At 35.9% G+C, this 12,500-nt stretch overlaps 2 protein-coding genes across 4 annotated transcripts in view; one reads left to right on the top strand and one right to left on the bottom strand.

Annotated features, from left to right (window-relative positions):
- Positions 1–12,500, top strand: part of LOC136856613 (serine-rich adhesin for platelets-like) — an 812,762-nt gene that overhangs the window by 114,442 nt on the left and 685,820 nt on the right. The gene's annotated exons all lie outside the window — the stretch shown is intronic.
- LOC136856684 (uncharacterized) overlaps positions 10,938–12,500 on the bottom strand; it is a 2,933-nt gene continuing 1,370 nt past the window's right edge. The window contains exon 2 of the mRNA XM_067134743.1: positions 10,938–11,537. Within this exon, the coding sequence (XP_066990844.1) occupies positions 10,938–11,537 (600 nt within the window). The remainder of the gene's footprint in view (positions 11,538–12,500) is intronic.

Raw genomic sequence — 12,500 nt, 5'->3', positions numbered from 1 at the left:
GTATATGTCATGTCGTTCCTGAGTCATGACCCTAAAATCGAGATGTATATTTTATCATCTTCCCATTTCTTTTTTGTGTTTAACATAAAATCGTTCCCCAGTTGGTCGGAGATTTTTATTTTATTTTATTTTTTATTTTTTTGCATCGAAGTGAGAGTTCCGACGATTGTAAATCCATATTAGCGAAGGTGGCTGGCTGTGTATAGCATCGTCTCGTCATTTACAGGTTTTAGGAAAGGCCCTGCGTGTCGTTTCATCTGATATGAAGATGGTATGTTTTGAATGATCTTAGTTCAATGGTTTAGAGATATTTAGTCCCTAGACCTTTTTTCTCTGAATATACATAGATATACAAACATATATTTTTAATTATGTACACATAATATATACTGTACATATATATGTATACATGTATAAATATACGCATGCATACATACACACATATATACAGATATATGTTTTCCCATTGAATATTGATGACCAGCGAGTATAAATTCATACTCATCGGTACAAAAAGAATTGCATATGATAATGACTGGCCAGAAGATGGCTCAGTTAGCAATAAAGTCAGACACCAGTCATGGTCTACAATCGTGTCTCATTTCTTCCCTGTGGTGTTTGATTTATATATATATATATATATATATATATATATATATATATATATATATATATATATATATATATATATATATATATATATATATATATGTATGTATGTATAAAGGTGTCGTATATTCTGCTAATAAAACCAGTCCGAAGCTTCTGCTTGTTTATTTCATCAAGTGCTTTTTTTTCGTTGTGACGTCACGGCATCGCCTAAGGATGTTTCTTCTCCCTTGCCATAAATATGGCCTCGCCGTCTCGCCGATGTCACTACACCCTTTCGATAAATATCTGGAGGGGAATGTCGGTCGTGCTTTTTCATCTTTGTCCGTGGCCTCTGTAGATTTCCTTCGCGTTATTTTCATATAATTCGTTTCTCATCTTTGGGTTATTTTTTAGTAGGGTGAATATTTGAGTGGACGATTTCTGCTTTGGTTTTACGGGGCTAGAGAGATTATTATTATTATTATTATTATTATTATTATTATTATTATTAATTTGCGTTCATTTCTCTCTCTTTCTCTCTCCTCCACGTTTGTTGCGACCTACGACAGTCGGCGTACATCTTGGTACCTAATTCATTTCAGGGAACTGACCCATATCCTTTGTCCTTATTCTGCTTAAGAATCGGTGTGAGTCATCAGTTTAAAAATAAAGATTGCCTACTAGTGCGCAACGAATCAAGAGAGAGAGAGAGAGAGAGAGAGAGGGCGGTGGATTTTAAGAAGGTAGTAGATAGATAGATAACATGCACTCATTAAACACGCCTTTGATAATTTTTTGTTTACAGAAAGTGTAAAATGCTTGTATACAGATATTTGTACTGAACTTACATAGTCAGTAGTATTGCCTGGTTCAGAAAAAATATAGATACGTATATATATGCTTGTAGTTACACATACGTAATATGTATGTAGTTTCACATATATATATTTTTTTTTAATTATGTATTATTATGTGCAAGCGTGTGCTTCTGCTTTCCTGCTTAGATAACCCCTAAAAATGATATAGGCCTACGTTAGTTAGCATATTTTGATATTCACAGCCAATACCAGACTGAACACTGTTGTATAAAACACGAAGGTTCTGGCTGTCATTATAATCATTTCTACGTTTTCATTGTTGCCATAATGGGGTTGCAACGCCTAACTTACACCATCATAAACCTTTTATTGGGTTCCCTGAATGACTCCATAAATCTTCACCCATTGGTGCCTAACCATAACGCCCGCGGGACCGCCCACACGCCCGAAAACTTTGACCTGCTGCTAGATGTTTAAGGAAAAGGCCCCTCTCGTGGGAGCAGTTTCGGGGAAAATAAAAGGTCAGGTCGCTGGTTAAAAGGGTAATGAGCTCTCGAGTTCTATCAAGGTTACGGCAATAATAATAATGATAATAATAATAGTAGTAGTAGTAGTAGTAGTAGTTGATGATTCATGATCTTTGTGTTGTTTATAAATAAAAATAGAAATATATCAGCAACAGTAATAATAATAATAATAATAATAATGATAATAATAATAATAATAATAATAATAATAATAATAATATTGGTATTAGTGTTGTTAATATAATTTTGATGATTAATGATTCATGGGTAGTTTATTAGTAAAAGATAAATATATATATCAGTATTTAAATAATAATAATAATAATAATAATAATAATAATGATAATAATAATAATATTGGGTAGTAGTGCTGGTAAAAATGTTAATGATTAAAGATCCTTGAATTTTTTGTAAATGAAAAGAGGTAGATAATATAATAATAATAATAATAATAATAATAATAATAATTGCTATTAAGAAAATTTTGATGATTAATGATCCTTGATTGGTATATATAAGTAAATAAAGTTATATCGCAGCAATAATAATAATAATAATAATAATAATAATAATAATAATAATAATAGCGGAGCCAGTACTGGAATCAGAATTGATGCCGAAGTTCTTGATAAATACAAAGAAAAATGATACGTCACAAAATTCTTTCTTCCCCTTCGAAAGAAGATTATCTTATCCGCTCGAGATCTGCATTGAATTTGAGATGTGACGATATGAACACACCCGCGGGGCAGATGCGACGGATTATGCCCGGGTATTTCAGCCGACATTTGAAAATTCATTCTCTCTCTCTCTCTCTCTCTCTCTCTCTCTCTCTCTCTCTCTCTCTCTCTCTCTCTCTCACACACACACACACACACACACACACACACATATATATATATAGATAGATAGATAGATATAATATATGCTTATATCTATATATATATATTTTTTATATATATAGATATACTTTATAGATATGTATGTATATAACTGTACATATATATGCACGTATATATGTTTGCCTTTCCTCACATATGTTATCGTTTTTTTTTTTTTTTTTTTTTTGCTGTTAAATAGATGAGCAGGGAGGGATGCTCTCCTGTCTCAGCAATTGTTAGAATTCCTTGCTCGGGGTAGCGTCATCCGCCACTTCGTCATGATGATATTCTTGTATTCTTTTTAAATTCATTTGATTTTTTTTTTTTTTTTTTTTTTTTTTTTTGACGTTTAGAGAAGATTCATACGTAAGAATGGTTTTCAGAATTACTTTAATAACCTTGACACGTGCTGTAGTTTTATTGCTGTTCGTTGTTACTTCTCAGCTTTCGATATCATCACCTTTTACGTATCTCTCTATTCGTATCCCCATTTTTCGTCTGCTCGTTTTTGTTCCTTTCTTATAGCCACTCTGCCCTTATTATCAACAGACATGACTCCCTCGTAGAATCCGTGATTCCTGTGATCACAGGACTTCATTTTCCGCGGGTTCCTGGAATTACCACCGGCACCAGGAAACAACTTCTTTTACTCCGTTTAATCGAGGCAATTAACGGGAAACGGTGTAACGAAAAACTTGTTAGGCGAGAGAGAGAGAGAGAGAGAGAGAGAGAGAGAGAGAGAGAGAGAGAGAGAGAGAGAGGGGAACATCATTATCTTGAAGAAAAGTCTTAGATTGACTTAGTCAGTGGTGCAACTTACGTAGCAGAGAGAGAGAGAGAGAGAGAGAGAGAGAGAGAGAGAGAGAACATCATTATCTTGAAGGGTTGACTTAGTCAGTGGTGGGAGAAGGTATATCATTATGTAGAAGAAAAGTCTTACAGTGACTTTGTCAGAAAAGTGGTGTAGCTTTGTGTTGTACACACACACACACACACAGAGAGAGAGGGTGGGGGAGAGGAGGCGGAGGGGGAGGGGAAGGTATATCATTATGTTGGAGAAAAGTCTTACAGTGACTTTGTCAGTGGTGTAGTGTAGCTTGCGTTGCAGAGAGAGAGAGAAGAGAGAGAGAGGGGAACTGTTTGTCAATAAAAATTTGCCCGTGATTAAAAGATAGCATTTGAATTACGATCTTGGCGTTAATTCCCCAGAGGTTTAAAAACATTCTCACTTCTCAAATTAATTGGTTAAGTTGCGTCATATTTGTAAACCAGGTTGATTTAATTTGTCATTTTTAACTTTTTCTGGCAATTGCCTAATGACTGTATTGATTGGTTAATGACATCGTTGACCCTTGAGGTTGTGACATCAATTTACATGACAAATACAATGATGAATATTCGTTTTGGCCCGTCTGCAAATTCCTGAGATGTATGCTAGTATTTCACCAGCCCCGGTTTTTTGCATGCCCTAGGTTAGGTTAGGTTAGATTAGATTTAGATTAAATTAGGTATCTTTTGGTGATTTGGGTATGGGAAACATAATGAGATAATTTTCAAGAAAATTCTATGCTTAGTTTTAAGATATGGCGTCCCACCTTTTTCAGAGAAAGGTCCCGACACTCTGTTACATCTCGGGAAAATGTGGCCCGTCTTGATAAGAAGGTTGCAAGGTCACTTTTTTGAAAGTGGCCCGGTAGAAAAATAACTCAATTAGGAAATTTGAATTTTATGATGTTAGTCTAAGGTCGGATTTAACGTGAGATGGGTCAGGGTTGTTTTTGGTGATCTTTTATGATGAGATCAACTTTTTTTATCATGTGTATGTTTTAAGCATCCAAGTATGTTTGTGCTTATACATGTTGAATTTATGTTGTAAAGTCAGTACATTTTTAAGATTCATTCGATCTGGTTCAAATAGTTTGTAAGGTTATGCTCCAATTTTTTTTACCACTGATTATTTATAAAGAAACCACACACATTTTATATATATATATATATATATATATATATATATATACATATACGCACATACATACATACAAATATATATATATATTATATATTATAAATATAATGTGTTTGTGTTGTTTCTTTATAAATAATCTGGGGCAAAAAATACTGGAGCATAACCTTACAAACTATTTGAACCAGATCGAATAAATCTTAAAAATGTACTGAGGAGGAAGAGGGTGTGTTTACGTAGTTGGTATGCAAGCGTGGTTATGCAGTATGATATCGTATACAAACAGCGTCCATAAAGAACACATCATGGGACAAACATTAACTCCTCTGACGGGGCACAGGCGTACAGGAATATGTCCTACAAACCAGGAAGGATCTCCAACCAGTGCCCATCGGTTGATTAATCTTTATGGACCGTAAAATTGAGATTGAAAGTCGAACGCAATGAGAGTAATGGGCATCGACGCATTAGCACCCCCTCCCTCTCTCTCTCTCTCTCTCTCTCTCTCTCTCTCTCTCTCTCAGTTGGTTCTTAGCCACGTAAAAATAAATCTAATCCTTCGGGCCAGCTCTAGGAGAGCTGTTAACCAGCTCAGTGGTCTGGTTAAACTAAGATATACTCTCTCTCTCTCTCTCTCTCTCTCTCTCTCTCTCTCTCTCTCTCTCTCTCTCGCTATAACGAGGCGAATGTTATCAGCGAACGCGGCATCGTCATTGTTACTTGTCATCAGCACTAAATCTGCAAGGTTAGGGGCGATTGTTAGAAAACCTGGTAGGTCAAATGTTTATTTCTCGTTTTGCCATATCCGGCGTTCTTTCCGAGAAACACGCAGAGAGAGAGAGAGAGAGAGAGAGAGAGAGAGAGAGAGAGAGAGAGAGAGAGAGAGTTACACCTTGCGGAGACGTGGCGCGCGTCTTGAGATTGTTTATCTGATAAATGTTATCTCTTGTGAGATATTCTGAGAATTTTTTTCGAATTCTGATTAATCCTAGTTAGTTTCCTTGTATATTTCTCTCTCTCTTCTCTCTCTCTCTCTCTCTCTCTCTCTCTCTCTCTCTCTCTCTCATAGTTAATTTGCCCCTTTTCTTATGCGAACATTTTACTGATTATGATGTTATTTAGACATTATATTTACAGTACCTCTCTCTCTCTCTCTCTCTCTCTCTCTCTCTCAGCTTGTGTTTCTGATTTATGATGTATGGTTTTATCATTTTTATCGTTCACTTATTTTTACCGTGGAGCTATTTTATTTCAAGATAACCTGAGAACCAGTTATGATGATAAGATTAGTTTTTCTTTCTTCTCTCAACTTTTATAAGCTCCATTCATCCATATTGTGCCACACCTTAGCTTGCGTCATCAAGTCACCATTCCTCCTCCTCCTCCTCCTCCTCCTCCTCCTCCTCCTCCTCCTCCTCCTCCTCCTCTCTCTATTCCTCCTCCTGTCTTTCTATTCTTCCACCTCTTCTTCCTCCTCCTCCTCCTCCTCCTCCTCCTCCTCCTTTTCTCCTCCTCCTCCTCCTTCTCTCCTTACTTTTCCTCCTCCTCCTCCTCCCCTTTCTGTTCCTCCTCCTCCTCCCCTTTCTGTTCCTCCTCCTCCTCTCCTTTCTATTCCTCCTCCTCCTCCTCCTCTTTCTCTTCCTCGTCTTTCTCTTCTTCCTCCTCCTCCTCCTCCTCCTCCTCCTCCTCCAAACAATCTCGACACCGCGCAAACGTCTTTGTTATGTCGTGAGGATTTGTTTATGGACTGTCCCTGGGAACGCGTTGCTATGTTCCGTCACGTGATGTGTCATTATCAGGGCCGAGGGGACATCACGAACGGGGTTATCGGTGTCATTAGGTGTCACATGTGACGTCGAGCGTCAAATTCTCATGCCGAGATATGCTCGTTGTCTCTCTCTCTCTCTGTATTCCTTTAAACATTTGGAGAATATTTGTATTTTTCATTTAGAAATTATATATATATATATATATATATATATATATATATATATATATATATATATATATATATAAATTTTGACTCTCTCTCTCTCTCTCTCTCTCTCTCTCTCTCTCTCTCTCTATATATATATATATATATATATATATATATATATATATATATACATATATAAACTTTAAAGAATATTTGTATATTTCCTTATTTTTTTAAACATGTGGAGAATTTTAATGTTTTCCATATAAATAAAATATATAAAATCTCTCTCTCTCTCTCTCTCTCTCTCTCTCTCTCTCTCTCTCTCTCTCTCTCTCTCTCTCTCTCTCTCTCTGTATCCTTTTAAACGTCTGGACTATATTTGTATTTTACCTCATAAATATATATACTAACTGGCTGTTTTAATTTTACATTTTGTCTGTCGTTAGCATAGCTAGTATATCTTATGCTCTTTGGTAGATGCGTCTCAATATAGTTTTAATTGATTTGTTTATACTTGCTCACAGCTGGAGAGGTTTAATGCTTTAATCATCATTTATATTGATCTATTGTTTACTTTCAATGTCAACCTGATGCGTTCTGAAGAGGGCTTAGAAGCTGTTGTCGAGTCAAATGTTTACTGCTTTCCTTTGCTCAAGGTTACCAGTGATCTACAGTTTCCAAAACCTTTATGATGAAATTTCCTCCCATACATTAGTCAACAAAGGCAGGCTGAATGAGACTACGTGTGTGGAGTTTTAGTTATTTTTATATATGTCATTAGTTATTTTTATTTATTTTACATAATATTTACAAATGATTTATATGCAGCTTTATAAATATGTCATTAGTTTTTTTTATTTTTACATAATATTTATAAGTTATTTATATGCAGCTCTAGAAAAATTTCAAGTGTCGTGAGCTGGCCGATGTATAAATATATCTCTGGCCTGTGATGACCCATTTTGATCTTTATTTATTATTCCTTGAGCTTAAGTAAATTTTTATTTTATACTTTCTTGTCTCTTGGACTTCCAGTTATTACGTATTTTTTATGTATGACCAAAATGATTGTTTCGTTAACTTTTAATTTTTACTTTAATTTTATTACAATTATTATTCAAGCTTCCAAAGAGTATGGTGTTGATTTGAAAGAAGTAACAGAAGGTAATAGGAAATACAGAAAGATGTGATCAGTTAGAAAAAAATGAATTAACAAATTAATACGCAAAATAGTGTATTGATAAAAAATGACATGCGTTTATTTTAAGTGTAGAACAAAGGAAAAACTGTTACCCATCTAAGACAAAGATAATCCCACGGAAACTAATTTGCCTCGTAACACAACGCTGAAAAAGCACCCATTCATCATTCAACTGGAACACTGAGAAGGCGAAAACCAGAAGTAGGAGAAGAGTACAATCGCGTATGCAGTAACTTCTCAAAATGCCACACCTCGACTCTTCAGCCAATCCTAGACTATAGGTAGGCGTTGCCCGCATAACCTAAGGTGGGGGGGGGGTCTCCATTGAAAAGATCGAGCCGAGCAACGGGTCGGAGGTCACTCCGTATGGCCCGAAGTCAATAGGGCCATAAAGGGTCTCGATTAAACTTGGATTAGGCTTGTCAGGCCGAATTTTTATATATTCTTTTTATTGATTTGTTAATTTGTTTTTTAATGTGTAAATATATTTATGTATATATACTGTGTATATATATAATATTTATACATACTTACATGCACGCACGTACACATACAGAAAAATATATGTATATATATAATATATATGTACAGTATATATATCTATCTATCTATCTATCTATATATATATATATATATATATATATATATATATATATATATATATATATGTGTGTGTGTGTGTGTGTGTGTGTGTGTGTATTCACTGCTGTAAGATTATGTGCACTTCTCAGTTAATTAACTAAAAGTAATAAATTATAATCTTCAGTATGAGAAAGAAGAGCAATATTAGGGTACCTTTTTAAATAACAAAATCAATTACCCTGATGATGGGTATTTCGGAGGAACCCTTAATTTTCCTCCTTTTATTCTTTTTATTCTTGGCTGTCATTTTGTATGAATTACCATCTACCGGGAATACTCTGCCCTGACGCTGTCAGAGTCATTCATACGAAAAAGGCACAAATTCTTGGAACACGGAAAACACGGCTTCCGAGTTTCCAGTCTTGATGTTATCTGCAAACGAAATTTTTTTTTTTAAAGTAGGAGTACAGTCAACTCTCTCTCTCTCTCTCTCTCTCTCTCTCTCTCTCTCTCTCTCTCTCTCTCTCACTTCGATGTCACTGGGTATGAGTACATTCAAGTCTGTCTGTCTGTCTGTCTCTCTCTGATGTTATTGCGTTGTACAATCAAGCCTCTCTATCTCTCTCTCTCTCTCTCTCTGATGTTACTATGTAGAGTCAAGTCTCTCTCTCTCTCTCTCTCTCTCTCTCTCTCTCTCTCTCTCTCTCATTTCCATTTGTGTCATCAATATTAAATCCACTCGTCACCATCTGCATAACATTCAGAAGACACCAGTCCACAATAACCTCTCCATCGTGTATCGTAGAGTTGTCTTACCCAACATTCGACATTGGACAATTCCCATACCTTCTCCGGCTCATGAAAATTTCGAGTTCCTTTAGAACATACATACATACATGCGTATATACAGAGCTGTGTATACATGAAAATTTCGAGTTTCTTTAGAACATACATACATACATACAAAAAGACATACATACATACACACATATATAAGCGCTGTGTATACATTGGCAAGGTACAACTTGCCCCCGCTTCTCGACAAATCCATTATGTACTGGTAGTCAGTCAACTTTAAAGGGTTGTAGCTCCTGCTAGGGCTACTACTTCCTAAAAGGAAATTTCAAGTTTCCATATTTATAAATTAATTGTACACATATATATATATGTATATATACATGCATATATACATATACTATATATATATATATATATATATATATATATATATATATATATATATATATATATATATATATATAGAGAGAGAGAGAGAGAGAGAGAGAGAGAGAGAGAGAGAGAGAGAGAGAGAGAGAGAGAGAGAGAGCAGGAAAGGGTACGGACTTTATGCCGACAAATTACGAAGCATTCCAGAAGAATTAATACGTGGAACACACATTCATCTACTTACAAGGGGAAGAAGGGAGGAACGGAGGAGGAAGAAAACGATTAAGAGGAATGGGAGGAAGGAGGGAGAGAAGGATTAGAGAGAGAGAGAGGGAATAGAAGTCATTTAAAAAGAAGTTTTTCGTTTTGCAAGTCATGGACACCATTACTCATTTGCCTAACGTGAGAATGAAAAATGATAGGTGCTTAGCCCTGTGTTGAGCTACAACAGAACAGTTAAAATTCGATCCTTTTTACTTTGTTCATCAAGATGCTGAGACACATTCAGTCATTTGAATCACCTTCAAAACTTAAAGGGTAAACTTTAACACAGACTAATTCGTCGACTTCAATAATCGCAGTAATAGATTTATATATATATATATATATATATATATATATATATATATATATATATATATATATATATATATATATATATATATATATGTGTGTATATGTATATATATCATATAGACCTCAAGTGATGAAATACAACACTGGGTGTAAGTTCTGACCGGTTTCGACTTTATTATTAATCCATTTACGAAGGACTGATATATAAAATTCACGTTTGATTGTGATTTTGTGTATATATATACAGTATATATATATATATATATATATATATATATATATATATATATATATATACTGTATATGTTTTTGTGTGTGTTTATATAGATAGGTAGGTAGATAGATAGATAGATAGATAGCTATGATCTCTATAATAAAGTACACTCTAAATTTGATCTTTGAATGCCAAGCAATTCAACTCCGAAGAAATACAGAACCTGAGGAGACTCCGTTAATCTTCCTTTATCACGAGCATCCCACAACATACATCCAGTTTACTCGTCTATCTTATTCGCAGTCGTGACTCCACATAAACAACATATGTGTACGACCGACCATCCCGCCTAGGCCTAAGCACAATGCTCCTAACTAAAAGGCTTCCTCGCCTTTCAGAGCCTGCCCAGATAACACATTTCAATATTAAGCATCAGCGACACCCGACATTACCTTCCGTATAGGCCTAAAAAGTGGAGGCAGAGGAGCACAGAGATTTAGTGGTAAAAGCAGGAAAGGGAAGGAGGAGGAGGAGGAGGAGGAGGAGGAGGAGGAGGAGGAAGAGTGGAAAAAGCACGAGGAGGAGGTGGAGAAGTAGTAAAAGCAGGTAGGAGGAGGAGGGAGTAAAAGCAGGGAGGAGGAGGAGTGGTAAAAGCAGGAAGGGGAGGAGGAAGAGGAGGAGGAGTGGTAAAAGCAGGAGGAAGAGGAGGAAGACGAAGGAGGAGAGGAAGAGGAGGAGGAGTGGTAAAATTAGGAAGGGAAGGAGGCAGAGGAGGATGAGGAGTGGTAAAAGTAGGAAGGGAAGGAGGATGAGTGGTAAAAGCAGGAAGAAGAGGAGGAGGAGGAGTGGTAAAAGCAGGAAGAAGAGGAGGAAGAGAGGAGGAGTGGTAAAAAGGAGGAAGAGGAGGAAGACGAAGGAGAAGATGAAGAGGAGGAGGAGTGGTAAAATTAGGAAGGGAAGGAGGCAGAGGAGGATGAGGAGTGGTAAAAGTAGGAAGGGAAGGAGGATGAGTGGTAAAAGCAGGAAGAAGAGGAGGAGGAGGAGTGGTAAAAGCAGGAGGGGTGGTAAAAGCAGGAGGAGGAGGAGGAGTGGTTTTCTAGATTGATAGATAGCAGCAGAGAGGTTTGCGCAACCAAACGGATATGAGCAGCGGCTTTCAAGAGTCCTTGTTCAGGAACCACGGCCCAGCGAAAGGCTATTTGGCGTCCGCTGTTTCTCGAAGTACTTTATGAGGTTACTCGAAGGTGGGGCCTTGCAACACGGCCGTTGGTATAGTCCCAACCCTCTCCAATGATACGCCAGCTTACATTTCAGGTCAATTATCGCGGGGGGTTCCTGGTGGGGTGGCGAGAAACGGGCATAATAATCTTGTAAGACAGATGGACCTTTGAGAGTAAAGGAGAGGAAGTTTGGTTTATGGTAGTTTTAATTTTAATAGCTGGGCGGAAGCCAGTATTAATTTGGATTCAAGTAATAGTTCCATATGTAATTTTAAGTGATAATTATTTACGTAATTTTAGGTGATAGTTCCTAATGTAATTTAAGTGATAGTGCCTTATGTAATTTTAAGTGATGGTTCCTTATGTAATTTTAAGTGATGGTTCCGTATGTAATTTTAGGTGATAATTACTTATATTATTTTAAGTGATGGTGCCTTATGTAATTTTAAGTGATGGTTCCTAATGTAATTTTAAGTGATGGTTCCTTATGTAATTTTAAGTGATAGTTCCATATGTAATTTTAAGTGATAGTTCCATATGTAATTTTAAGTGATGGTTCCTAATGTAATTTTAAGTGATGGTTCCTTATGTAATTTTAAGTGATAGTTCCATATGTAATTTTAAGTGATAGTTCCATATGTAATTTTAAGTGATAGTGCCTTAAGTGATTTTAACTGATAGTTCTTTCTGTAATTATTGACGTAGTTAATTTTTCCTAGGGCTTTTCTCTTGTTTACACCAGAAATAATGATTTATGAATTAATGTGCTGTATCACTAGATAAAGTTTATTAATTTCGTAATGATTACTGTATATCCTTTGCTTAGTGCAAAATTCGAA

Source organism: Macrobrachium rosenbergii, chromosome 36 (assembly GCF_040412425.1).
Source record: "Macrobrachium rosenbergii isolate ZJJX-2024 chromosome 36, ASM4041242v1, whole genome shotgun sequence".
NCBI classification, from domain to species: Eukaryota; Metazoa; Arthropoda; class Malacostraca; order Decapoda; family Palaemonidae; genus Macrobrachium; species Macrobrachium rosenbergii.
Note: the sequence above shows the minus strand (reverse complement) of the source record. Positions and strands in the feature narration are given on the sequence as shown.